Here is a 26,057-nt window from a genome sequence, read left to right as displayed (position 1 = left end):
TTTTCCTAGGAAACATGGACTATGCAATTGAGCTTTACTATGTATTCAGGTCATAAAATGTTCCGTTTTGAAATAGTCTATTGTAAAACCATATCATATGCCCATCACAGAATATTTATGAGATCTTCACTCATACTGAGCCTTTCATCGTATCTTATGAGTTCTCACTCAATGAAGTGCCTGGAAACCAACTCACTCACAAGCATTCAGGCCTCCAAACGCCCCCAAAGCTCGGCTCTGTTAGCGGCTCTCGCTTGGAATCCTGTAAGACAAGGGTGGTTATTCTTTCCTCTTTAATATGGGGATTGGCAGGGCTTGCCGAGGTGCCGGAAATTAGTACGATATCGGCCGCCGCTGACACGATGCTCTGTGCTCGGCCGAAGCTTTGATACAACGTGGTCCCAATAAAACACACCGCATCTTCGATCACCGACGACGACGACTCATCAGTGCGACGCCGCCCCCAACATTCACCGAGAGAGTCAGCAAGCACCCTCGCTCACCTCATCGCCGCGCCCGTCATTATGCCCGGACTCCTCGCCACGGCGCTACAATCGGCAACCCTGAAAGCGTCGGCCAACTTCACGGCCCAGTTCGTCAACCAGCACAGACAGGGAGGCGCGGTCCCGTTCGACTTCCGGCGCGTGGCCGAGTTTGCGACGTTCGGCTTCATTCAAGGTCACATCAACTACTGGTGGCAGCACTTCCTCGAGGACCAGTTCCCCAACTCCGCCAGCAAGGCCGCGGCCAAGTCGCATAAGAAGTCGTCGTCCACGGTCGAGAAGGGAGAGTCCAAGCCGGAGAAGCCCGTCGCCGCCCAGGCGCCGCCCGCGGGGAAGAACTACTTCAATGTCGCCCGCAAGATCCTGGTCGACCAGACCATCGGCCTGTTCATCATGAACTCGGCGTTTCTCATCATCACCTCCGCCCTGAGGACAGGGAGCGCCACCATCACGTACCAGATCTGGAGTGAGAGGATCTTCGACCTCATCAAGGCGGCGTGGAAGCTGTGGCCGCTGGTGGCCTTTTTCAACTTTGCATTCGTGCCTGTCGGATACAGGGCACTCGTTGGAATGACGGTCGGGTTCGCGTGGAACATGTTTCTCACTTTCTTCCTGTCATGAAAAAATCGGAAGCGCCGGGTCATTATTTGCATCAAGAAATAGACTTTTCTTTTCGGCTCTAGCATAGCATGTATTTTAACCTAGGGGTATAGAGCGGTTTCCGGTATGGTTGTGTGGCAAGATATCCTTTCACAATTCATCATGAGCACCAGCCTTCTCCGCCGCCTTCTCGCCTGACGACGTCGCCTCGCCAGCTTTGGGTGCTGGGATGGTGAAGATAACCCTGCGGTACGACACCAGCGTTCCGTCCGAGACCTCGAGAATGAGATGCAAATGCTTGTCTTCCTCCGGGTGGCGGTTGCGTCCCTCGGCCCGGAGTACCTCCTTCGAGGGCATGGTAACGGTGATGATGGCCGAGTTCGTGTCGCTCAGCTCGAGCTTGCCGACGTCCCGCCCGGGGCTGTTATTGTTCGAGGACGGCTCCAGGTACTGCCACCATTTGTACGTAAGGTCTCCTCCGTCGGGATCGCACGACTCCCTGGCGTCGAGCCCGATCTCCTGGTCCTCCTTAACCACCATCTTGACAACCTTGCGAGACTTGTCCCCGTTCAAGACCACGACCGGGGCATGCGGCGCCCCGTCGAACCCGGAGCTGCCGGTCCACTTCATACGGGCGGCAAAGTCATTCTGGAACGCCTCCCTCCACCTCCACACGGTGGCCTGAGAGCTCATGATGGTCTTCCCGGAATCCTTGATGACGTCCACGCTATCGGCGAAATGGCCCTCGCCGTATGTGACGGGGCCGTACCGGCCTCCCCAGGAGCCCCACTCCGGGTGCTCCGGGTCCGAGAGTCCGTTCGGGATGAGGTATAGCAGAGACGGCGTGTCTCCCTCGACGATGAAGTCGGTGTCGGGATACTTCGCGCCGAGGGGGCTGACGCGCTGGATGTTCTCCTTGATCCAGTCCGCAGACACGACGTCTCTGCTGGCGAGGCTCGGGAAGTTGTAGTACTGGTCGCCCGAGATCCCTCCCCAGGCGGCCAGGGCATAGCGGTTGAAGTGGTGGATGCTGGCGATGAAGAAGAGCTGGGGGAAGTTGCGACGGATCCAAGATCCGGTGTTGTCCTGGTCCGAAATGCTGTAGGCGCGCAGCTTGGAGACGAACTTCTCAATCTCCGCCGGCGACCTCGTCGCGTTGACGTGCCACAGCGCCTGTGCAAGGACCGAAGCACCACCCCATACCGGAACCCACAAGGGCTCGTCCGAGGCGTCGACGGCTTTCACCAGTCTCTTCGAGCCCTCGCTGTCCTTGCCCTCTCCAACGCCGTACATACCATAGACGGGAAGACCTGACGTGATGAGATCCCTCAGATAGCCCGCCTCGGGGTACCCGGTCGCATGCTTCAGCAAGTTGGGCCGCACCTCCTCGTAGGCGTCGACGATGTCGTGCATCTGGTCCGGGCGTGTGGTGTCGTTGAGCCAGATGCTCGTCGTGGCGACGAGGCCTTCGACGCGGAGCTCATTGGAGTATACGAGAAGCCTCACGAGCGACTGGGCGTCGTCGGGCTCGTTGGCGATGTCGCTGAGGAGGAAGACGCGGGGCTTGTCTGGTGTTGCGGGGGTGCATTGTGCAGCGGCCAGGGTTGAGCTGACTGAAGACAGGAGAACGGCGGCTTTCGCCAAAGCCTGTAGCCTAACCATTTTGACCACTGAATATGAAAATGGTATGTGTTGTTTCTGGAAAGTCAGTGTCTGAATCTCATGACTGAAGTTGGATTCAAATATGAGCGGTTCTCACCGTAACCCCATTGACGAAAGCGAGCGCTTCAGATTACCCCTTTCGGTGGAGCTTAACACGACGCTGCCCCTCACAAGACCTTGCGTCACTGCCATGTGCCGAGTCCGGCTTGTCGCTGGATCATGAAATGAGAACAGCTTACGTTTATTGAGTAACTAGACAGGTTTAGAAGTGAAATCTTTCAATTAAATCTTCAATAACGTGTTCGAGGGTGAACTTGTCGCCGATGGTGTCAGCCTGTTCATGAGTAGTGCGGCGATAGTAGCTTCAGGTGTTCCGCTACGCTCCTGAGAAGCAAGTAGGTGCATGTGATGTTCACACAACATACATCTCTCATGCAAACAAACATGCCCCATCTTCAGATTTCTTCCTATTTTCTCGAATGACCTTCAAAGAGAGCCGGTTTCGTCTCGTTCGGATTGCAACTCGGGAGATAAACCTCATGCCATGTTTGTTCCATGTTTCAACGTCCAATCCCCATAATTGTCCCCCTCTTCTCCCCCACTCATCCCACCCCGCATAGTCCAGGATTTGTGGTGTCTGAAGCTGTCTTTCTTACAGGTGGACAGCACGTCGCCCATCAACTTTTGTATAAATCTGATTTCAATGAAAATGAAAGGGGTATCATAATCTTCGCTCTAATAAGTCAAGTCGCTCAACCTCCGGACCCCGTCCCCAAGCTTTCAGAGCAAAGCCTTGGATATTACCGGCCCCTGTCTCGACGCCGGAGGTGATTCTGGTATCATAACCACGCCGGTGTATTCCAGCAAACTCTGGTGCCCCTGATATCCGCTGAACAGCTCTTCGTGATACATCTGCTGCGGGCTCATCCCGGTGAAGTTTCCGGTCCGACAACCCGACTGCGGCTGGCTGGGATCGGACGCGTGTATTAGGTAGGGTTTCCGGCTCGCGATCGAAGAGGAGTCGCTCCGGAGCAGTATTCTAGGCGTGAAATGCTGAAAGAACTTTCTTAGCGTCGGCATGGAACCGCATATGATGAAAAGGTTCGTCTCCACGAAGCTGCCTGCTAGTCAGAGCGTGTCCATACGTTGATTCTGGATAGGAGGGGCTACGTGCCTCCACACGTTAGCGGGAGCGCTATCCCATGAAGGATCAGTGCTTCGTAGTAGCTGCGGGAGAAGCACGAGTTTGATGACGGATGTCATTATTGTCCTAAGAGTATGTCAGGTCAGCCCGTCGCAAGTTCATCGAGAGTTGCCACGAAATGCCTACATCGACCCCACTGCAAACATGGCCATCGCTCCTACTTTCTGACCCATCCCCATCCGAAGGCTGCAGATCATGGGCATCGGCAAGACGAACAGCATAACGTCTGTGATAATGTTTGCGACGGAGTTGGTCATGTAGAGAGTGTCCGCATCGATACAGGATCCTCCGTCTATCCTCACATCGAACCCCTTTCGTATAGGGGTACAGCGGATTATCATGACGAAGGCGACGCCGCCCGTGGTGACGGATACGAATAGAATGGCCAACCAGACAGCGGCACGGTATTTCTTCTGCGGTGAGAGTTGGAGGTAGAGTGAGAGTAGCGACAGCTTGCTGAAACCGTTGCATAGCACGAACAACGGACCCGCAACGAATGTTATCTGATATCGTTAGTCACATTGCTCTACACCTGTATTACCATAGGATTTTAATGTTTCTCACAGCAGAGTACGACTCGAATCGTGTGAGTGGTATCTCCCAAGAGTGGGAGCACATGCCTTGCTCTGTAATAGATTCTGAAATCCAGGGTTAGCACGTTTCATCATTACCAGCTCTCTCAGGTATAATTTCATATCTTACCCAGAATGGTGGCCTGTATAGTGACAGATGCGATCTGAAGTCGATGGTCTTAGCCAAGTCCAATGTCCAATTTTGCGTCGACCATTGTCGAGATGAATACGGCATAGCAACGGTCGTCTCACTCACCCAGGCAATACACATGAGAGCTGCGACTCCGTTAGCAACTACTCCTTGAAGACTGATTGATTCTGCCTCAACATTCCGTGGCCCCTAATCGCGAATGGAGCTCTTCGATGTCTTGTATCGTTCCGCACGCACTCACCATCATCGATCTGAAACCCATTTGACAGCCAAACTTTGGTGTAGAACCTCTGAAGCAGGCACAAAAACGCGATGGGCGCCCCGATTCCAAACACCAGGTAATGCTCCAGCACGAGATGTCGCTGCGGATGATCGAAGTCGACCACATAGCCGTCTGGCGGCTTCGAGAAGGTCACGGTGCCATTCGTGACCGGGAATTCGGGCATCGTTGCTGCATGAGGCCGGAAAACAGCTTGTTCATCTCCGCAGAGCTGAAGAAGGTAGAAAAAAATGCGGAGAGTACACACTCTATATTGCTGCCACGCGGAGTCGTCCTCCAGTGCCGACAGCCATACACCACTCATGTGAAACTTTCTGGGGTCGGCACCATACTCCGCGTCTACTCTGTGAGCGACCAGCAAGTCGGAGTCTTAATTGACACCGTGAGCCCAATCCCTCCCACAGTGAGCTTCCGCCCTCAACCTTATCTCCATGCCGTCGGAGAAGCCTTCCGGAACGTGTGGCAAAAGGGTATGGTTCGCGCTGAGCTCCTCGATCAAGTCAATTACCCCATGTTAATGGCCCACGTGTGAGCTGACACTGTCTCCCGCAACGATCCTCGAATCAACGTTCCTTGTGAGAATCAAACGGCATGAATCATGGTGACCTCGACCTGTCAAAGCTTCAATTTGGGTTTATCACGTACTCAGATTCCTTGTCTTGGCGCACGTGTCGATATGTCTAGCGGGCGCCGGTCTATCTGGATGTTCCCTGCTCGCAAGCGGTAGAAGCTCTTGAAGGCGGTACGAGACCATCGTAGAGACTGCGCATTGGGTTTGATGGCTCCCTCCTGCAATTCGTAAAGATCCCAACGTAAACTCTGTTGTTCGAATCATTGGATGTACAGCGTTGGATGATTGGCTCTGAGCACTCAGTCCGGACTCGTTCTAAGCTTCCTCGGGTTTCTACTACGATTCGGTGCTCTAGGTTTGCCTGTTCATCGGCACATATTTCCAGCCGGGATGATATTCGATGGGATGGTTTGAGGACGGAAACCCTCGAAACCAAAAAGGGATAGCTAGCGCAATCCGAACGCGAGGTTTCCAGCGATGGGCTGTTGGATACGAGAAAGAACTCACTCATCCTGTGTCCAGCCGGCGGCACAGAGCCGCCGCTGCACTCCAGTAGCGATTGAGTATTAGCATGGGCAAATATTTCCTGACATCTCATTTTTACCTAGCCGAACGACATACAAACGCGGGAGGTCGAGCTTAGGCTCCGCTTGCCACGAGTATTGGCAGGACTTGCCTCCGCACAGATGCAGAGTCCACACCTGTCATTCACGTTGAGACGAGGGATGCTTTGAGCCGAGCTGCAGCAATAGTGCCGGCCCGTCACAGTGCAATGAATTCCGTGTGGAGGAACAATTCTAGATCCCCGTCCTAGGGTTATGATTCATGGCGACTGGGCTGGAGCCAGACATGCGACCTCGTCAATGTAGACTACACGGCTTTGCCTGCGCAAACACCGTGTTCGTTGGATATCGTGATCGCGGATCACCGGGCCACGGCTTTTTGCATATTGCTGCAGACTCCATGTTGAGCGGTGTGACTTGAAGTCCTTCGGGTATCGACGTGTGACAATGCGACGCGACGTATCTGTCTGTATGTACTCAATATCTCCTATGCAACCTAGTATTTGTCGTCCAATCCAGTGCCAGTTGTTTAATGGAGCTGCTGATTGCCGTGAAACAATACAATGTAAGCGCTAGAGCCGTCATAAGGAAGCAGACTGGGCTGATGGTAGACATTCAAGCCAAATAAAATCGACTATCGGCTCGGCACTTAAGAGAAAAAAGGTACAAGACAAGATCGAACCAAGTTGGAGCTGACGATTAGAGACATGAAAGCTGCGCAGGTGCAGATCTTCCTTGGGTCTTGGCAAGATGTTGATCGATCGGCGATAGTCAGGCTAACGGCTTTTGGTAGTAAGAGGTAGTCTGTATTGAATCATGCGGATGCAATTCCGTTGCGACTCTGAATAATATTCTGCTCAATGATCGCGAAAAAGCTCAAACAATTTGCATTGGGATGAAAAGACCTCTCTGTGCGCAATGCAGTTGTTTCTATCATATTCCCTCACCCGAGCTACCCCGTACCACGTGCATGCTAGCTCTGTCATCTGCAACAACCCGAGGGCGACTACCAAGACCCCTCTCGGAATTTGATCTCCTCCCCATACACAATACTGAACACAACATGAGAGACGGGTTCTCAGACGTTGTGGATCTTCACTTGGCGCGGGCCATCCCTTCATTGGGGTGTGAACTTTAGATGGCTACCCGGACGCGTGCCTTACCGACGGCAGAGACTATCAAGGATTGTCTGAAACTGGACTCATCAGCTTCCCCATGCTCATATTCTCAATCTTTTGGATGTATCCCAAGGTCGTATTGAAAACTTGGGGCCTGCATACTTGGCTATGGGGTCCTTTGGGGGAAGCGGCTATGTTCATACCACTTGGGGTCTTCTTGGGGCACATCGGGGCCATTTGGGACTCAGCTCTCTTGTGAAGCCATGATCAGCCACCGTCCTCGAAAATAGATAAGAAATACATGGCTATAAGAGCATCCGCCTCGATTCTCATCTCCCGCAAAAGCAGATATTCATCATCTGGTCTTCGTTCGCTGTCCCAACCCAGAAGCCTTCTGGAACATCACAAGTCTTGTCTGATCTTCTCGGTCTTCCCCAACCTCATACTCGACATCCACTACATCCAAACCTTCTTGAAGTCCACTCCACTGGATCCCCATCCACGTGATAGAGAGAGTCAATTAGAGTTCGGTTCGGTTCGGTTCTCCATCATGAAGTTCTCCCTCAGTCAAGCCATCCTGGCCCTAATACTGCCAACGGCACTGGGCATCTACGCCCAGAGCGGCCGCAGCCCCAAATGTGTTTGCGTCTGTTTCGCCTCCCCTCCCTTCCTGTCTCTCGCGCGGAATGTCGGGACAATTGGAGACTTCAAGGATGAGTACTGATGTTTGAGGTAGTGCTCCGCGCTGGCGAAAGACCCCCTCCTCCAAGGAAAGGTGTTGGCCCCCAATACCACGGCGTACAGCTCTCGTTTGGAGTCGTACTACTCCTCCAACTCGGCGCAGGCGAGCTGGTGTATGGTGTTGCCTACATCCACGTCTGATGTGTCGAACATTGCGAAGATCATTTCGAAGCATCAATGCCCTTTTGGCATGCGCAGTGGTGCTCACTCAGCCTGGAAGGGTTCCAACGCAGCTGAGAATGGCATCACTATTGACTTCGGTGAGCATCAGCAATTATCTTATGGTATGTCAAGGGCAGTCACTGACACTATTCGCAGGTCACATGAATGCTACCACATATGACAAAGAGAAGGGCATCGCCTCTATTCAACCCGGTTCCGATTGGGAAAGGGTCTTCAACAAGCTTCGACCCCATGGCGTAACCACCGTGGGTGGCCGGGCATCAGTCGTCGGCGTCGGTGGCTTTGTCACTGGCGGCGGTGTAAGTATACCCTTGATCGGCTTCGAAAACCATCCACCACGCGCCTCATTGCTGACCTGCGTACATTTAGTACTCTTTCCACACCAATGCCTATGGTTTTGCCTGCGACATGGTGGCCAACTTTGAGATTGTTCTGGGCAACGGCACGGTGGTCAATGCCAATTCTCGGGAGAATCCTGAACTGTGGAAGGCTCAGAAGGGTAGCTCCGGAAACCTCGGGTTCGTAACTCGGATCGATGAATGTGAGTAGGCGGGCCGTTCTTTGCTTGGCAACTACTGACAGCGTTGCTAGATGTTGTCGAGTCGACAGACATGTGGGGAGGGCTCACGCAGTACGACCCCAGCGTGAAAGAGCAGCTGTTCGAAGCCTTCATCAACTTCTCCGAGAACATGCATGCGGATCCTGCAAGTCAGAACATCGTTGGGATGTCTTGGGGACCACGAAGGGGTTATGCTCTGCGATCCATCCTGACGAACAGCGCCGCCGTCCAGGATGCTCCGGCGTTTAATGAGTACATGACGATTCGGAACATCTCGAGTACTTCCCGCGTTGCGGCTGTAGCCGAAATGGTTCCGGAATTCACGGGTCCTACGCCGCTCGGTCTCTAGTACGTTACGTTCTTTCCACTTCTCTGGAAGCTCCATCTTCATCGGACACTAACACGTTGCGTACTAGTGCCAATTGGTTGGTTGGTCAGTTCAAAAACAGCTTTGACATGATGAAGTTCGTCAACAACAAACTTGAAGAGTACGGCAAGAAGATGGACGCAGCGGTGCCCGACGGCACGGACTATGACGTCCTCGTGCAATTCCAGCCGTTTACTCAGTCCATAGTCGATAAGGGCCTCAAGAACGGCGGCAACGTACTCGGCCTCGAAGATGTTGTGGCTGACGGACCCACGACCAATTGGTTGATTGTCCTGACCGTTGACACACCTGCCAACCAGGATAAGTTGCTCCCGCTCGCACTGCAGTTACGGGACGATATCAATGCCGAGTCCAAGAGGCGGGGTGTGTACAAGGACTTGAAGTATCTCAACTACGCTTGGGGTGATCAGAACCCGATTGCGACCTATGGTGAGAAGAACGTGGCGTTTATCAAGTCAGTGGCGTCAAGGGTTGATCCCGATGGTGTATTCCAGAAGCTGCGGAAGACAGGCTTCAAGCTACCGGCTTGAGCATGGCATATTCAAATCAGAATGTCTCAGAACTAGCATTCAGTGGTGCGAGTATTGGAATAAGGTGGTATATAGATTAAATGGTGGCTGTCCAAATTCAGTGAATGGTATTCCTTCTGCTTCGACATGGCTGTTTATCGACGTCTGAAGTCCCACCACTATTTCTCCCTAGCTGAACCGCCGTCTGAGACCTCATTGACTTGAGGCTCAATACCCTCCACCTTAGTGAAACCAGAAGTAGCTGCGGAGTCCGTTGGTATAACACCAAGCTTGGCTGCCTCGCTGGCGGTAAAAGTACCGTACTTGTCCTCGTCGTCGATTTCGCCAAGATGCTGTAACGGGAACACGAGATTGGCCAGATAGAACAGCACAAAAGAGATGAAAAAGCCGACGAAAAACGCAATGTAATACAACTCGTATATGGCGTCGGGGGCATTCTCGTCCTTCCTCGCGCTAACAATCAGGCCGCCAATCGTGGGTGCCCATCCCGCGATCCAGCACGGGATCACGCGCCAGTTGATGCCGTGCCAGAACCAGTAGTCCGAGCCTTCGGGGTGGAACAGGTGCGACAGCTTGACCTTCTGGTGGCGCAGGAAGAAGTAATCGCAGACCATGACGCCCATGATCGGGGCGAGAAACACGGCGAATGAGTTGAGCACCGCGACGAACGTGGCGGCCTGGTTGATCAGCTGCCAGGGCTGGATGATCCACGCGGCGAAGAAGGTGATGAGGGCGCCGCGACGGATGTCGATGTAGCGGGGGAAGAGGCCAGCGAGGTCGATTCCTCCGGCGACGGCGTTGGAGCAGACGTTTTCGAACATGGAGGTGAATGCAAATGCGAGAGCGAGGAAGAAGACGGCTGCGCGAGAGGCCGATGAACCTTCGCCATCTATTTCAAGTTCGGTTAGCGTCACCTTGTAACTGACAATGCACGTCGGGACTTACGGTCCATCATGACCATCAAAAGGTCAGGGGGGTTCCAGTAGATGCTTCCATAGATCTTCTGGCATGCGGCAGTCGTAACTAATCCACCAAGACAGACGAACACGCCGGTGATCCAGTAGACAGAGACAGTACCAATGATGTAGTCCTTCTTGTTCTTCGCATAGCGAGAAAAGTCGCTGCTGTTCGTCATGCCCGCTGCTTTCTGGCCGATGGCTTGGTTGATACCCGCCATCATCAGCCATGAGATGCTCCATCGTGAGCCCGACGATACCTTCTCGCCTTGGTAAAAGATGGGACCGACACCCTTGGCGACGACCAAAGACCAGATAAGCAAGGCGACCATGCCAACACCACAAGCGACGGACGAGACAAAGAAGGGTTTCTTGAATCGCTCCGGTCGAATGAAGAGGAACGGGATAGAGACTACCCAGAAGACGATGAATCCGATGAGTTCGTATGTCGTCGTCGGGGTGCTGGCGCTGAGAGTGTTGGGAATCTTCGCGAATGAGGGCCAGATGGCGGTGATACAAACGCTAGAAAGTTGTCAGCGACGATGAACTGAGCTATCAATTAGAAGAATGCGACTCACGTAACCAGTTTACCACCATTCCAACCTATTTAGTACGTTAGTTTGAACACCTCTTGCTTGCTGGCTTAGGCAACCTACACTGAAGGGCATTCCAGATGAAGTTAAGTAGAATGCGCTGAAGCAGAGGGATATAACTCGCTCGAAATCCCCAGGTGAAACGGTTCTGTACGGTGAAGCCAATGTGCCATGTCAAGCCACACCATGCAACGAGAACCGCAAACAAGCAGCACAGCGCTCGAGAGACGACGATGACACCCATCGCTTGGCCCACCGACATTCCTTGCGTGAGAAACGTGTTCGGCGTCTGCCATGTTGCGACGTTGAGCGACGACCTGCGGACTCGAGGTCAGCATCTGGGACTTGGCAAGCGTTCGTGTTGTCTTATGAGTTGGGAAACCTACAAAGACCAGGAACCGAAGAAGTTAAACCAACCCCAGGTGCGGCGAGAAGGCGGCAACGGAATCAGGTCTCGATTGGACCAGGCGCTGACCTCTTCATGTCGCGACTCATCGGACTTGAGAACCACAGCCTCTTTCACCCTTTTCAAGGTCTTGTTCGCCATGTCTGCTGATGCTGAAACTTGGTCGCCCACACCTGGGGAGGAACCAAACTGGCGGGAGCCAGAAGCTGATATACTGCAACATCTTATCTTGTCAACCGATTCAGGCTCCCTGTAGATCTCATGATTCCTTCGGCTCTTGCAAAAATCTTGGCGTCGGCTCCATGCAAAAAGCAGCGCATGTTCTGTTATCTATCGTGCATATCAGAGCGATGTTCGGTAACGGTTTCCCGGGTAAGTGTCCCTTATCCCTAAAACGGTTCCAGGGACAACGAATCCATCAGAACATAACAACAACCCAATCATAGTTCCGAATGCCGGTTGTCGCTCCACGGGTTTGCCTCCGAGGGCGAGAAAAGTAACGAACGATTGGACCGGCCAACATTGAGAACCCCGGCTCCCATGCGCCGAAGATAAGAACGTGTGGGGGAATGACCCCCGCCGGCAACATGCCGGTGATAAACACGCCGAAGGATCACATCAAGTTAAGCATGGTATGGCGCAAGGGTCTTTGGGGGCGAATGAGAGAAAGAATATGATTCATGTCGCTGACATTTGGTTTCATTCTGACCATTCAAGCAATAGAAACAAGGTCGAGATGGCAGGGGGAGTATCTCCGGGGATATGGGGTCAGTAGTCGGCCGCTGCCCGATGCCGGAACCGCGTCGGAAAGCGCCCGATATCTCATCCAAGCTCGACCTCATTCGCCAACTTTATTGACACCCAGTTCTCCCATCCAACTGAGGCTGTACCATTGTTCGAATCTCGTCACCCGGTATCTCGAAATCGGGCTCACCTCTCTTGATCGCCATTTTCGTTGAATGGTCTGCCACCAAAACACTCCCAAGATCATAAATATGTCACCCCCAACTCTAAGAATAGGAGTCGACGTCGGCGGGTAAAGTTCCAACCACACTAAGAACAAAAAAAGTGCCATACTGAATATTCGACAGTACCAACACGGACGGCGTCATTCTCGACCCCACCAAATCTTCAGCCCCAGACCGCGGAATCATCGCTTCTCAAAAGACCAGTACAACAGCCAACCCAAGCGATGGCATCAACAGCGTCATTACGCAGATGTTTCAACAGTCATCTGTTGACTCGTCGAGCGTCGCAAGCGTGACAATCGGCACAACACACTTCATCAACGCCGTTGTAGAGATGGACGCCTCCCGTCTCGCGCGCGTCGCAGTCCTCCGTCTCTGTGGGCCGTTCTCGTCGAGCATTCCAGTTGGTGTTGACTGGCCGCCGCGGTTGCGCGACATCATCTGCGCTCATCGCAGTCTCGTAGACGGTGGTCTGGAGATCGATGGTAGTCTCATTGCTGAGTTGGACGAAAATGCCGTACGGAAAGAGTGCGAAGCCATCAGAGCAAAGGGAATCCGGAGTGTCGTTGTCGTGGGTATCTTTAGTCCCATCGACATCGTATACAAGCAGGAAGAGAGGGCGGCAGAGATCATTCGGGAAGCATACCCCGAAGCTGACGTCGTGCTGTCGAAAGATGTCGCGAACATTGGCTTTCTCGAAAGAGAGAACGCGGCTATCCTCAATGCTTCCATTCTGCCTTTCGCTCGACGGACGATTCACTCCTTCCAAGATGCTATTGCAAGGTTGGGTCTCAAATGCCCTGTTTTTGTTACACAGAACGATGGTACAATCCTCCCTGCCAGTGCTGCAGCACATCTACCTATCAGGACTTTCTCCAGCGGCCCCACGAACAGCATGCGCGGCGCTGCTTTCTTGACACAGAACCTCGAGAAGGAAGCCATGATGGTTGTCGATATCGGCGGAACGACGACTGACGTGGGACTGCTGTTAGAGAACGGCTTTCCTAGGCAAGCCGCGGCGTATAGCGAGATCTCCGGCGTGAGAACCAACTTCTCGTACCCCGATGTCAAGAGCATCGGTCTCGGCGGCGGGTCCATCGTTCAGCGAGATGAACAAGGGGACTTGACCATCGGCCCTCAGAGCGTCGGCTACCAGATTCAGCAAAAGGCACTGGTGTTTGGTGGAGATGTTCCGACTACCACTGACTACACCGTTCTCGCAGACTCTGCGGTCCAGATCGGAGACAGTTCGCTGGTCAAGAACTCAAGCCTTCAAGATGACCTCCCTGAGTTCAAGGCCAAGGTCAAACAGATGTTGGAGCGTATCGTGGACACCATGAAGACATCACCAGATGATATCCCGGTCGTTCTCGTGGGTGGAGGTGCAGTGATTGCGCCGGATACTCTTGCCGGTGCCAGCAAAGTCATCAAGCCAGAATGGTCTGGGGTCGCAAATGCCATTGGTGCGGCCACAGCTAGAGTCAGCGGAGTGGTGGATTCTATCGAGAGTACCGAGACGAAGAGCTCTGCTCGGGTGATCGAGGAGTTGTCGCAAAGAGCTATCGACAGAGCTGTCGAGAGCGGGGCTGTGAGAGACACCGTCACAATCGCGGAAATTGAGAGCTTCCCACTTCAAGTAAGTCTTGTGTTCGAACGACGTCGACGGATGATTCCAGCCACTGATAGTCCAATCTAGTACATTGCGAACAAGTCGCGGATCATCATCAAGGCAGTGGGAGACTTCGACTTCTCGAGAACAAATTTCGATGAGTCTGCTACCATTCCGGATGACTATCTGGACGAGCCTACCGCCCCTCTCGAGAAGAAGGCCATTACCGACGGCCACGACACAAAACCATCCTCTCAGTCCCTCGTCTACACCAAGGATTACATCAACTCTTACAAGCCGCGTATCGTGAATAGGGAATGGCTTCTCTCCGAAACCGACCTTGATTGGATCACGATAGGCTGCTACATCCTGGGCACTGGCGGCGGCGGATCGCCGTATCAGCACATGCTCCGACTACGCGAGATGATGCGCGATGGAGCGACTGTCCGTATTATATCTCCGTGGGATCTCAAGGATGACGATATCGTGGCTTGCGGCGGTGGGAAGGGATCTCCTCAAGTTTCGATTGAGAAGCCATACGGTGATGAGTTAGCACATTGTTTCTTCTGAATATGTGATATTTACTAATTCGCTTATCAAGAATCATGGAGTCACAGAGAGAACTCTACGAATACCTCAAGACTAAGCCAACAGCCGTCATTTCTCTCGAAATCGGTGGCGGCAATGGTCTACAGGGTCTAATTCTCGGCGCGAGCACGAATCTGGATATTCCGGCCATCGATGGCGATTGGATGGGCCGCGCATACCCCATTTCGCATCAGACGACGCCGGTAGTATTTGAAAAGAAGGCGACGATGATTCCATCATGCATCTCGGATGGCAACGGCAGGATTATGGTATGTCACTCGCCAATCCCGTGCAGACTTCCAGTTACTGACAGTTAATACTTTCTAGCTCATGACAAAAGCTCGCACCGAACTCGACGCGGAGCGCGCTTTCCGTGCAGCGCTGTCGCAAATGGGATCGCACGTCGGCTGCGCCAAAGGACCCGTGAGCGGCCGCGACACCAAGTCCTGGGTCGTCGAGAATACCGTCTCGCTCTCTTGGCGTATCGGTCGCGTTGTCGCGTTGTCGCGCTGTAGCAACACAGTCGACAAGGTTGCCGAGGCTATCGTGGATGAAGTGGGAGGTGAGGAATCTGCGAGAGTGCTTTTCAGGGGTAAGATCGTGGGCGTCGAGAGGGTGACGAGAATGGGACACGCGTATGGCGAGGTCATCATTGAAGGCGCGTCCACTAGTGAAAAGGGAGCGGAGAAGCTGAAGATTCCGTTCAAGAATGAGAACATTCTCGCCAAGAAGATTGATGCTGAGGGGAAGGAAGAGGTAAGTCCCCGATGGTTTGGATCCAACATGAGTCCAGGTTGCTGACTGACAACTTCTCGACAAGATTCTCACTATTGTACCTGATCTTGTCTGTGTTATCGACGCTCAGAATGGCGAGGCCCTTGGCACTCAAGAGTATCGCTACGGTCTTCTTGTTGTCGTCCTCGGCATCACTGCTTCCGAGAAGTGGACCTCTACGGAAAGAGGTATCGAAATCGGCGGACCTAAAGGATTCGGCATGGATGATTTGGAGTACGTTCCACTTGGAAAATTCAGGAAGCCAAGAAGCGTGATCGAGGAGTACGGTGGCAGCTCGTAAGAGTTGAACATTTGATGAGGGTAGGCAGGCGTACCGAACGTATGAGAACGTCATAGACCTGGGTGAAAAGAATCATCAGAAGCGCACCACTACCACCTGTGGAGCATGAAATACCAAGAGACGTTATTATGTAAATGCGTTGGACTTGGTCCAATACCGCGGGGTGTTCCTTCGGCAGATGAGGTGTGTCACGTGTGCCCTTCACACGTGTTGCTTTCCACAATGGGAGCGCAGGTTTTCACGCCGTTGAAGCATCGACAGGGGTTTTCAACGTCAATTGGCAGTAAAAGGTACCAGGATGCGATAACGCAAGCATGCTAGTTCAGCGAGATGGTGTGGTGAGGAGACGTTGGGGTAGCCGGTGCTTCCATGCCGCGCGATCTGAAGTTTCCATTGACCCATATCACCGGGCGCAATCGGAGCTTTCTCGCGCATGGGAAGTTGGAAGCGAAGATGGGAAACAAATGGAACGATCTGAACACAACAAAAGCGGAAGAAAAAAAAGTCTAAAACAAACCCCCGGCTCCGTCTGCCGTGTACACGGAGCACGACATCGGCGGAGCGGGGCATCCCGATCGGCGAACCCCACATCCATACTGTCTCGCGTCATCGGACGAGCGCTCGCGATATGGGTCCCTGAGCACGCCATCTGTTGCCTCGAGCTCGACAATGCCCCCTCGAGCCCCCTCGAAGCCCTCCAACCCGATGAACTGGTTGCCGGTGATAAAGGGCGCAGGCCCCCTCGGTGCGACGTCAGAGAGTTTTGCCGAGTGAGGGGTAGATATCATTGCTCATATTTCTTCTCGGTCTCATTCTCCAAGTTCTTCAAGCTCGCACCGTCTTACTTTTCCCCTCATTGTAATCTTCATCCTTTTTTTGATACCCTAGAATACTTGTCTCAGTCATGGCGCCTGGTATTCTCATCGACGAGCCCGCCCAAGCCCCTTCCGCAGGACCGTGGAAGGGCAAGAACGATGACGCTCCTCGCGACATCTTCCCTGACGGTATCCGGACCTCGGGCCAGCACAACCCTCTATACGACGTTCTGCGTCCGTATGAGGAGTTTCCCAAGGAGATCACCGGTCGTACCGTCTGGCACAAGGAGGAGTTCGAGAACAGCCCCGAGAAATGGACGCACCGCTTCACTCCTGAAGAGGTCGAAGAACTTGGCCGCACAGCCGATGCTTTCATTGCCAGCGGCACTCCCCTTACCGGCATTTCCAAGGTATGTCGAAACAGAATTCAACGTGCCACTCGGCCATGTCGATTGCACCCCAATTTCCAGTTCGAATGCTGACCCTTTATCCTGCAGAGCAACTTCCCTCTCCCCACACTAAGCAAAGCCCTGCTCGAACTCCGTGAAGACCTCATCAACGGCAAGGGTTTTATCCTCTTCAAGGGCTTCCCGGCCCAAGAATGGGGTCCTCACAAGACCGCCGTTGGCTACATGGGTCTCGGCACATACCTGGGCTACTTCGTTTCTCAGAACGGTCGCGGTCACGTCCTGGGCCACGTCAAGGATGTCGGCGACGACCCGACCCAGATTGACAAGGTCCGCATCTACCGTACTACGGCCCGCCAATTCTTCCACGCCGACGACGGTGATCTCGTCGGTCTCCTCTGCGTCCACCGCGCCGCAGAGGGCGGCGAGAGCGACCTCGTCAGCATCCACGCCGTCTGGAACGAGCTGCAGCGCTCGCATCCTGAGGTCGCCGAGCTGTTGACCAAGCCCATCTGGTACTTCGACCGCAAGGGAGAGATCTCCGAAGGTCAGGAGGAGTGGACTCGCCAACCGGTGTTCTACATCGAGAACGGCGGCCAGAAGCGCGTGTACTGCAAGTGGGACCCCTACTACGTCCGTTCTCTTACAAGATTCTCGGACAAGGGCATCATCCCTCCCCTGAGCGAAGAGCAGCAGCATGCTCTCAAGACTCTCGAGGACACTTGCCAGAAGCTCGCGCTTCACATGATCTTGGAGGTTGGCGACATTCAGTTCCTGAGCAACGCGCACTTGCTGCATGCTAGGACGGCATACAAGGACTACCCTCCCCCGGCGCCCAGACGTCACTTGCTCCGTCTGTGGCTGTCGACGCCGGAGATTGAGGGCGGATGGGCCCTGCCGTTCCCCGACAGCAAGGAGAAGAAGCGTGGTGGTATCCAGGTGAACAACCAGCCTCCTACCGCGCCGCTTGACGCGGAGTGAGCCGGACCGTTGGTGCGATGTGCTTGGATGACGTTAGTTTGATGTGTTTGCCTTCAGCGATTGCTATGGATGAAAAAATTTACAGGCGCCGCACATTTCATCAAGAATTGATGAGATGGGTCGCTGGCGGGGGAAGAATGAGGAAGAAAACAGTTCATTATGATCAACATGAACAATAGTCATAGAGACGCTTCGTAGACTTACGAATCTCAAATGAACAATGAAGTAAAATGAAAATAGATGATGAAACACTCTAGGCGAATGAAATGAATGTTCAATGGTGTTGTCATATGAGATGAGAGATGGGACTGATCTTGAAGCTCAAGTGTGTGAAGGCGGAGAACAGCATCGGGAACCACGCAAATCCGTGACGTGACATCCTCTGGCGGAAAGGGCTCATTTCTCACATTCTGTCCACCGGGAAACCACTCCGATTCTGGCACTTCGGCGAAGTTTGGCGAAGTTTTCCGGGGAAAACCAAGTTTCCCGAGTTTCCCGCTGAGTTGCCCGAGATCGCGATGTCAGCCGGTCGCGTCAACGCGGGGTCATTGCTGGTCCGGAACAGTGAAAACCCCGCCGGAGATTTGATCTGCGGGGCACTTGTGTCACTGAATAGAGGGGAATTGGTCCCCTAAAACTCACTGATGGAGGGGCAGAGACAACGATGATAGTGATCTTCGTCAGTGATGTCTTCGTTATTCCTCTGATCCTGCAGTTTTTAGACTCATTTCAAAACGATTTTATCTGCAAATCTGAGAGTTTATGAGTCTTATTTTAGAAAAGATATTCATGTTCATGGGCCACGAGACAATCCCACGGTCTTACAACAGCTTTTGCCAGTGTTCTGTCTATTGATAGCAACAACCACGATCTCCCGCCTCTTCCCGTTGCAGATAACGGTGGACCGTTGTTATCCACCTGTCCGCGTTTGCCCCTCGAGTCACGCTCCTGCATCTTGGCTTCAAACATCCGACGTCGCTCTACTTCAAGTATCGTCAATGTCTTATTAAAACACGTCTTTTCTTCATCTACGGAGATGTCCTGGTTCTCTTTCCAATCTTTATTCAGTCCTCTTCCTTTCTTCATTTGATACCCCTTTTGAATCATAACACTTCTTCACGATGTCTCTCCTCCCTGAGCCTTTCGCCAGCATCCCGAGGGAATCCTTCCTCTTCGGCCCCTCTCCCATCGAGCCCCTCCCCCGCATTTCTGCTGCTCTGGGTGGAAAGGTCAACGTCTACGCTAAGCGTGAGGACTGCAACTCCGGCCTCGCCTACGGTGGTAACAAGACCCGTAAGCTTGAGTAAGAGGTCCCGCTTCCTCTCTCTCCAAGTCATCAACTAACACCCCTCAGATACCTTGCTTCCGATGCTCTCGCTCAGGGTTGCGATACTCTCGTCAGTATCGGTGGTGTCCAGTCCAACCACACCCGCCAGGTGACCGCCGTTGCCGCCAAGCTCGGCCTCAAGGCCGCCCTGGTCCAGGAGAAGTGGGTTGACTGGGAGGACGTCGTCTACGACAAGGTCGGCAACATCCAACTGTCCCGCCTGATGGGCGCCGACGTCCGTCTTGACCCCTCCAAGTTCGGCATCGAGCACAAGAACACCCTCGCTTCTCTCAAGGAGGAGATCCTGGCCGCTGGCCGCAAGCCATACTACATCCCGGCCGGTGCTTCTGACCACCCCCTCGGCGGTCTCGGCTTCGCCCGCTGGGCTTTCGAGGTTGAGGCTCAGGAGAAGGAACTCGGTGTCTTCTTTGATACTATTATCGTCTGCGCTGTTACTGGATCCACGATGGCCGGCATGGTCGCTGGTTTCAAGCTTGCGCAAAAGAAGGGCTCGCCCAAGCGCAAGGTTATCGGCATCGACGCCTCCGCGACAGTGGAGCAGACTTTCGACCAGGTGCTGCGCATTGCCAAGAACACCGGTGTCAAGATCGGTCTTGAGGAGGGTGACATTACTAAGGAGGACATTATTCTGGATGACCGCTTCCACGGCGGCATCTACGGTGTTCCCGACCAGACCACCATTGACGCCATTAAGTTTGGCGCGAGTACCGAGGGCTTCATCACTGACCCCGTCTACGAGGGCAAGAGTCTTGCTGGTATGATGGCTTTGATTAAGAACGGCGAGATCCCTGCGGGAAGCAATGTTTTGTACGCTCACTTGGGCGGCCAGTTGGCGCTCAACGCCTACTCCGGCATGTAAATGATGATACCACTTAACGAATAAAGTAAACATGAACGATCCTTGGAAGTAGCAAAAGGTGCTCGAAGCTTTCACTATATTCTGGGACTGTGCAAGGCGCCACGCAACCGTGGCTACGGCCAAAGAGGGAGGATAGGGTTGTGAACCATGATGACCTGGGTGAAAAGTCTACCGGACTCTCCCGCAATCAGCTCGTTTGGTTGGATGATGGCACTTGGTATCATTACCTAGCACAGGCTGTTATTGAATCTTTTCTCGACATTCCGCGAACGTGCTCCGACCCTTGTGGTGATAACACGCTGAACCTTCGCCAACCACCTGTGCTTCATAAACTTCATCATCCATCTTAAATACTGCCATCATTTCATCAGCCGTAAATTCTGTCAAGTTTGCCCCCATCAAACTCGCACACAACAAACTACATTACCAGCCCGCCGTCTCAGCCAACTTCAACAGCAGAGTAGGCGAACCACTTCAAACCAACAGATAACCACGATCTACCAATATGGCTCTATTCAGTATTTTAGACGTATTTCTGCTTTGGTGTATTGTCCTCTTCATAGATCTTGCAAAACATCTTCAGCGCAGAAATTGCAGAATGAACGTCGACAGATTCAAGGCTTTCGTGGATTACAAAACCCCCTGGGGCTGTTACTGTAAGCAAGATCTCGTAAATTTCAATTTATCCGGAAGTTACTGACAATCATACAGACATAGGCTCTCCGGAGCAACAGCAGGGCTTGGGAAGGCGGTTCTTCCTGCGTTCCAGAAGACAACAACAAATCATAGAATACAACAAACGTTGCGCCGTCGAAGATGCCAATGCTAGACTCGTAGCTGACGTCGATGTACTCCCGCCGATCACGACACAGTCGGCCATCGAGTTTTCCAAGATTGTGACATCCATAGAAGCTGAGGAAGATTATCTTCAGACACTGTGCAATGTGGATGAAGGGCAGTGCTCGGAAATTCACTTTGGCGGATTTCTTGATGGCATGAAGGCTTCTCATCAATAACTTCTCCGGATGAAATTTCATTTTCGCGTCCTCCACGAGAGGCCAGAGCAAGTACATCTTCCGCACTAGTCAAGGAGGACGGAGCAGAAATATAAGCAAAAAGCAATTCAATGCCAAAGTTGGGCGGGATGAGACGAATAATCCACGTTGAATTCACTAGATCGTCTCCCAAATTGAAGGCTTTGCATTTTGGCCGCGCGTGACGATTTTACACTTGATCTTTCCTTCTCCGCCAACGCTGCCTTGCGGCCTGACTTGAGATACCGAAGCACTTCATCTGAACTGAGCCGCCTCAATCCCTATTCACCAAGAGCCTCAGATAGGCAACTTACAAAATCTCATTTGGGGGCTCCTACTTGAACACGGCTGACTCCCGTTTCTTGTTCGCTTTTTGTTGTCCTCAAAACAAACGCTTTGTCAACCACCACACAGACAACCTCTCTTTGTGACTCGTCGATCGCCCCCAAAAACAACTTGCCGAGTTTGTTCTTCGTTACTGCACTCCCTTGCATGAAAGCGGACTGTTCAGCTCTTGGTCAATCGCCGCATTACTGAAAAGGGGGCGTCAACCCCCTCATTTTCGTCATTTGATCTTGCGTCCCGCCACAACGCTTTTCAGCATGCACACGAGAATCGCCTACCGCGACGCGCCGGTGCCGTGCCCGCCACGTCGCTCGTGTCTCAAGAGCGGATCTTCCGCTGGACGGAAGTTCTGGGGCAGCGAGGCTGGAGGCCGCTACTGTGCGTCAATATTCCCTTGTCCTCACATATCCTTGATCGCTGGTGCTGACTCCTTCTCTAGACGTCGATTCCGAAGCAGCAGGAAGAGGTGTGTCTCGCACGGCCTATCTCCAAGACCAGCGCGCATCGCAGGTCTACGAGTACGAGAGACGTGTCGCTGCTGAGGACAGGAGCTGGAGGTCCATGTCTTTTCCGTCGGCTCGTCGATACTCGAGGTCGTACTCGTACAATCCCAACGTCGTCGGGTTCGCCGGCCACACGGTCTACGTCTACAGTCCCGAGGAATCCCTGAGGGAGATCTCCAGGGCTGGATACAAGCTCGTGTCGACGTCTTCACCTTCACATTACCTGGCGGAGTATGAGAAGCCTTCGTGTTGTGGACATCACTACACGTACCGACGCCCGCGATTTTCCTCGTACTACTAGGATCTCCTTTCACAAAATCAGGCGTTGGTCAGCTGGCGTGTCGTGTTTTCTAAAGTCTTACATTTCGGTGACCGGAGAGAAGGAAAATGAATTGAGGCGAGGCTTCAAGACGTGGTACGAGGCTGTATGCGAAGGGAGTCAGGTGGGCTCTAAGCCACATCATCTGCTTCGTCAGTTTGATTGACGTTACACCATAATGTAGCACGGAGAGGAACCAGACGGTTAGTTAGGTACGAAATACCACGGACATGGTGGGGTTGATGTGAAGATGGCTGGTACTGGAAATTATAGCACTTTGAAGTCCGTTCCGAAAATGCATCCGATACTTTTTCAAATTTTCAGGGGCCGTATCTTATGGCTGATATGTTTTAAACTCTCTTAGTGTCAACTTGATCTTATCAGCATTGAGAATGAGACCGTACATAGCCACTCATAGATGGCTGATCTGGTAGATAGCCAGACGGGTGTCACCACAAGCTCGTGTAGGCCCACAAAGGTGACAGAAGTGATGTTTGATACGGTAATCTTCAAGGTTATCTAGGCCAATTTTCTTGATGGCTCAAACTACTTTCATTTTGCGCCATGAACTTGATAGGACGATGGTCTTACCTCGACAAATATGGAACCATGGGTATGATGTCGTAAGACCTTGATAAGTAATTGGTGCCTGCAACCTTGATGCGCCCCTTGGTATGCTGTTCTTACCTATATAACTAAGGGAACAGTTGAAACCATTCAATATTGAGAGTTTCTCGTTAACAGACACCGTTCCGATCAACTTCAACGCATTTTCAGTCATGTCATTTTCGCCTCAAGATAAGGCACGTAAGAATCAATTGAACAAACTTTGTTTTCTCGTTCTTTTCTAATCTTTGAGATGAATAAACGGCGAGAAGGCGAAAGACCCTCTGAAATGGGCGACCCTGAAATGGGGGCCATTGCAACAGAAGGCTCTGGCTCCCTTCTTGCACCCAAGGCTTTCCTCACACGAAAGAAGTCCACTGTCGACAACACTAAGAGGATGTCCGTCACGAGCTCTCGACAATTGCTAGACAACCCTTCGATCCCATCCCCGACGGCGAGCCCGCAAACTTCACACAACGTCGCCAACACAAGACGAATTGGCAATTCAAAGCCGCCTCCGAGGATCGCCAAGCTTCCGCCAGAGATAGTCCTTTGTATCATCGACTTGGTCAAAGACGTCGAAGTCGCCTGCTTGGGTTTGACGTGCCGTCGGCTCTACGAACTTTGCAAAGTCCGTCGCGGCCCGTTCGCGCTTTCTCCGAGACGAGGCCATCTTACCGCTCCGGTATGGTCGAACTTCTTGAAGGCTGCAGGACTCAGGAATGTTCCCAAATACGATTCTAATCCAGACCAGGCTCGAAGAAAACACCTCCAACGTCCAAAACCAGTGTCTGTCGGATTTGCCAGGTCTCCCCATGCGAACTTTACAGGCATCTGAAGGAATGGATGCCTCAAGGTCTCGAATATTGCCCGGTTTCTAGAAGGTTTGGACCGCCCACGCGTGTCGGGGCTAGGAGTCACTGCCATCGGCGTTGCCCGAAGAAGCCCGAACTTTGTGGGCGGCATCATCCCAAGACAGGTTGAGGCCAAACTCAAAGCAACGTCGGTCTCAACAACAGGGGACAGGTGGTAGGTCTTTCACCTCTACTGACAGTTTTGGATGGGAATCTTGACAGAGGAAAAATCGCTGCGATACTGCAATGTGAATGGCTAAACCAGCTCGAAATTCATTGCCGGCACGGTTGTCATAGAAATGTCAAAAGTTAGCAAAACATACATACACGCACACCCAAGTAGTAAACTTTTATTCACTCTCTTATACTTAGATGGAAAACATCGAGTTGAACAAGGGGGATAGCTAAGCTGTGTCTAAACAGACACTCAACTTGTCGTCAATTGACAAAAAGCTACCTACACTCGAACAAAAATAAATCATGAAAAAAAGAATACGCATGTCAACCGCTGACGGGAATTGAGCCCGACGTGGGGGTCGAACCCACAACCTTGAGATTAAGAGTCTCACGCTCTACCGATTGAGCTAGCCGGGCGGCTGATGCGCTGCCATTGGCTGATGCTGGAGTGCTCTCAGAGGACTCATATTTGGTGGATCAGTAATTGATCGAACCTGTGTGAGTTGAGGACCAACAAAGTGTGCGCAAGAGAGGTCTAGTATAGACTCAAAAGTCTCTCATATTCAGCTTAAAGGAAAACGTGAAACAAGACGGACTTCTTGTAGGTTCTAAGAGTACTTTTGACTTGCTTAGGGCTGGTGGTGTTGTGCCAGGCCTAAACTGAGTCAGACCCACGGCGGGTTGGGTTTGGACTCTTTGAAATAAGAAACCTGGGGAAACATTGTGTGAGAACGAAAGCTCTGAAGTGATCGCGTCATTAATCCAGATTTACCTTTTTATGTTTCTCATTGGTGATTCATATGTCTTTCAGGGTGTCATGCCAACTGCAGTCTCCCAAACAAGTACGAGACAACTTAAAAGCCCAAACGCCGCTGCTGTTTCCATCAAATATCTTCTCAAACCCAGAGTGACATTCAAGGAAGTAAAGAAGTGAATGTGCAATATCGCTTCATCAATCCAACCTCGGCGTTTCAAGGCGATTCCGGATACAAAACACACAGATTGATGCTGCTTTGACTTCACTGCAGTTCTAGAAAGATACGGAAAATTCTTCCGCCAGCGACGTGTTGTCTCGTTGTTTATTCTAAGAGCTCTAGTCATTATATAAGTTCTGATTTGACTTCAACTATGATTCCGACATTCAACACCTTGCTTATCCAGACCGCGGTTTACAACTACCCTCTAGCTACATCCAACACCAACACTGCCTCAGACTTCACTCAATTTTCTCCCATTTCCACAACTATATAATCACACAAGCATACTTTCATACCAAAAGCACACCGACAGCCATGGCTTACATTATTGGTGGCATGGGAAACGTCAGAAACCAGACCTTTTTCGATGTCTTTAGATCCGAAAAGTTCGCAGAAGACGTCGCCATGAACGCTCCTTTCATATCCACGCCGATTTCAATGGCCAACGCTACGGACCAGTGGATGGTCAACTGCTGCCGCCCCAGCCACGTCCACATTTACGACCAGCTTGGACAGTGGTGCAAGATACCCGATTCCATGATTGCCGGCACCGTGGACGGGCTCGTCGTCCTGTCTAACATCAGCAACTGCGTGGCTGCCCAGGGCGGACATATCAATGCCATTGTCATGAAGTTGCCTGACGACATGGATGTAGGGATGATCAACGGCACTTCGACCAATCAGTCTTCCATCTCGAAGATCATGTTCGCAGTCATTTTGACTCTGCTCGTATCGGGTTCAATGCGTGTAGTCATTTGATTTGAAGAAGCGTGTTCTCATGATTTTGGTTGATCTCGCCGGTAGATTTGAGATGAAGGATATTTTGCTTGACATAAGGTACCATTTTGCTGCACTTCTGTATGTATGGGCCGTCTTTTTGGGGAACGAAATTTGCCAAATTGAGAAGGGATTTGTCACTTGTGGTTCACAGTCCTTACTTGGCAGCCGGATTATCTCACTGCTCCTAGATATCTTAGTGAACCATTTACTTATGTTAGCCAAGAAACGTTGG

The 26,057-nt window shown here is 52.3% G+C and overlaps 11 protein-coding genes across 11 annotated transcripts; 8 read left to right on the top strand and 3 right to left on the bottom strand.

Moving 5' to 3' along the window:
* Positions 1 to 524: 524 nt before the first annotated feature.
* CkaCkLH20_05193 (integral membrane mpv17 pmp22) lies at positions 525 to 1,124 on the top strand (the record flags this gene model as incomplete). The annotated part of the gene is made up of 1 exon (XM_038887912.1): positions 525 to 1,124. The coding sequence occupies one exon, from the start codon at positions 525 to 527 to the stop codon at positions 1,122 to 1,124; it is 600 nt and encodes a 199-aa protein (XP_038746954.1).
* A 129-nt stretch (positions 1,125 to 1,253) lies between these two features.
* On the bottom strand, positions 1,254 to 2,765 carry CkaCkLH20_05192 (cellulose-binding protein; the record flags this gene model as incomplete). Its single annotated transcript, XM_038887911.1, has 1 exon — positions 1,254 to 2,765. One exon carries the CDS (start codon positions 2,763 to 2,765, stop codon positions 1,254 to 1,256), a length of 1,512 nt encoding a protein of 503 aa, XP_038746953.1.
* Positions 2,766 to 3,893: 1,128 nt separating this feature from the next.
* On the bottom strand, positions 3,894 to 5,138 carry CkaCkLH20_05191 (uncharacterized protein; the record flags this gene model as incomplete). The annotated part of the gene is made up of 6 exons (XM_038887910.1): positions 3,894 to 4,035; positions 4,096 to 4,472; positions 4,534 to 4,607; positions 4,672 to 4,705; positions 4,798 to 4,817; positions 4,934 to 5,138. 6 exons carry the CDS (start codon positions 5,136 to 5,138, stop codon positions 3,894 to 3,896), a joined length of 852 nt encoding a protein of 283 aa, XP_038746952.1.
* Positions 5,139 to 7,774: 2,636 nt separating this feature from the next.
* On the top strand, positions 7,775 to 9,625 carry CkaCkLH20_05190 (FAD binding domain-containing protein; the record flags this gene model as incomplete). The annotated part of the gene is made up of 6 exons (XM_038887909.1): positions 7,775 to 7,870; positions 7,961 to 8,225; positions 8,284 to 8,447; positions 8,518 to 8,689; positions 8,740 to 9,055; positions 9,124 to 9,625. The coding sequence occupies 6 exons, from the start codon at positions 7,775 to 7,777 to the stop codon at positions 9,623 to 9,625; spliced, it is 1,515 nt and encodes a 504-aa protein (XP_038746951.1).
* Positions 9,626 to 9,783: 158 nt separating this feature from the next.
* Positions 9,784 to 11,721, bottom strand: CkaCkLH20_05189 (NCS1 nucleoside transporter; the record flags this gene model as incomplete). Its single annotated transcript, XM_038887908.1, has 5 exons — positions 9,784 to 10,514; positions 10,571 to 11,103; positions 11,160 to 11,184; positions 11,238 to 11,491; positions 11,561 to 11,721. 5 exons carry the CDS (start codon positions 11,719 to 11,721, stop codon positions 9,784 to 9,786), a joined length of 1,704 nt encoding a protein of 567 aa, XP_038746950.1.
* Positions 11,722 to 12,575: 854 nt separating this feature from the next.
* CkaCkLH20_05188 (hydantoinase/oxoprolinase) lies at positions 12,576 to 15,820 on the top strand (the record flags this gene model as incomplete). Its single annotated transcript, XM_038887907.1, has 6 exons — positions 12,576 to 12,616; positions 12,672 to 14,184; positions 14,245 to 14,705; positions 14,759 to 15,014; positions 15,073 to 15,501; positions 15,566 to 15,820. 6 exons carry the CDS (start codon positions 12,576 to 12,578, stop codon positions 15,818 to 15,820), a joined length of 2,955 nt encoding a protein of 984 aa, XP_038746949.1.
* Positions 15,821 to 16,724: 904 nt separating this feature from the next.
* Positions 16,725 to 18,023, top strand: CkaCkLH20_05187 (uncharacterized protein; the record flags this gene model as incomplete). The annotated part of the gene is made up of 2 exons (XM_038887906.1): positions 16,725 to 17,045; positions 17,133 to 18,023. The coding sequence occupies 2 exons, from the start codon at positions 16,725 to 16,727 to the stop codon at positions 18,021 to 18,023; spliced, it is 1,212 nt and encodes a 403-aa protein (XP_038746948.1).
* A 1,121-nt stretch (positions 18,024 to 19,144) lies between these two features.
* CkaCkLH20_05186 (1-aminocyclopropane-1-carboxylate deaminase) lies at positions 19,145 to 20,230 on the top strand (the record flags this gene model as incomplete). The annotated part of the gene is made up of 2 exons (XM_038887905.1): positions 19,145 to 19,326; positions 19,378 to 20,230. 2 exons carry the CDS (start codon positions 19,145 to 19,147, stop codon positions 20,228 to 20,230), a joined length of 1,035 nt encoding a protein of 344 aa, XP_038746947.1.
* A 598-nt stretch (positions 20,231 to 20,828) lies between these two features.
* CkaCkLH20_05185 (uncharacterized protein) lies at positions 20,829 to 21,246 on the top strand (the record flags this gene model as incomplete). The annotated part of the gene is made up of 2 exons (XM_038887904.1): positions 20,829 to 20,886; positions 20,942 to 21,246. The coding sequence occupies 2 exons, from the start codon at positions 20,829 to 20,831 to the stop codon at positions 21,244 to 21,246; spliced, it is 363 nt and encodes a 120-aa protein (XP_038746946.1).
* A 620-nt stretch (positions 21,247 to 21,866) lies between these two features.
* CkaCkLH20_05184 (uncharacterized protein) lies at positions 21,867 to 22,413 on the top strand (the record flags this gene model as incomplete). The annotated part of the gene is made up of 2 exons (XM_038887903.1): positions 21,867 to 21,987; positions 22,049 to 22,413. 2 exons carry the CDS (start codon positions 21,867 to 21,869, stop codon positions 22,411 to 22,413), a joined length of 486 nt encoding a protein of 161 aa, XP_038746945.1.
* A 2,947-nt stretch (positions 22,414 to 25,360) lies between these two features.
* On the top strand, positions 25,361 to 25,804 carry CkaCkLH20_05183 (uncharacterized protein; the record flags this gene model as incomplete). The annotated part of the gene is made up of 1 exon (XM_038887902.1): positions 25,361 to 25,804. The coding sequence occupies one exon, from the start codon at positions 25,361 to 25,363 to the stop codon at positions 25,802 to 25,804; it is 444 nt and encodes a 147-aa protein (XP_038746944.1).
* Positions 25,805 to 26,057: the final 253 nt, after the last annotated feature.

This window comes from Colletotrichum karsti (genome assembly GCF_011947395.1).
Source record: "Colletotrichum karsti strain CkLH20 chromosome Unknown Scaffold14, whole genome shotgun sequence".
Classification (NCBI taxonomy): Eukaryota; Fungi; Ascomycota; class Sordariomycetes; order Glomerellales; family Glomerellaceae; genus Colletotrichum; species Colletotrichum karsti.
This window is presented reverse-complemented; position numbering and strand designations above follow the sequence as displayed.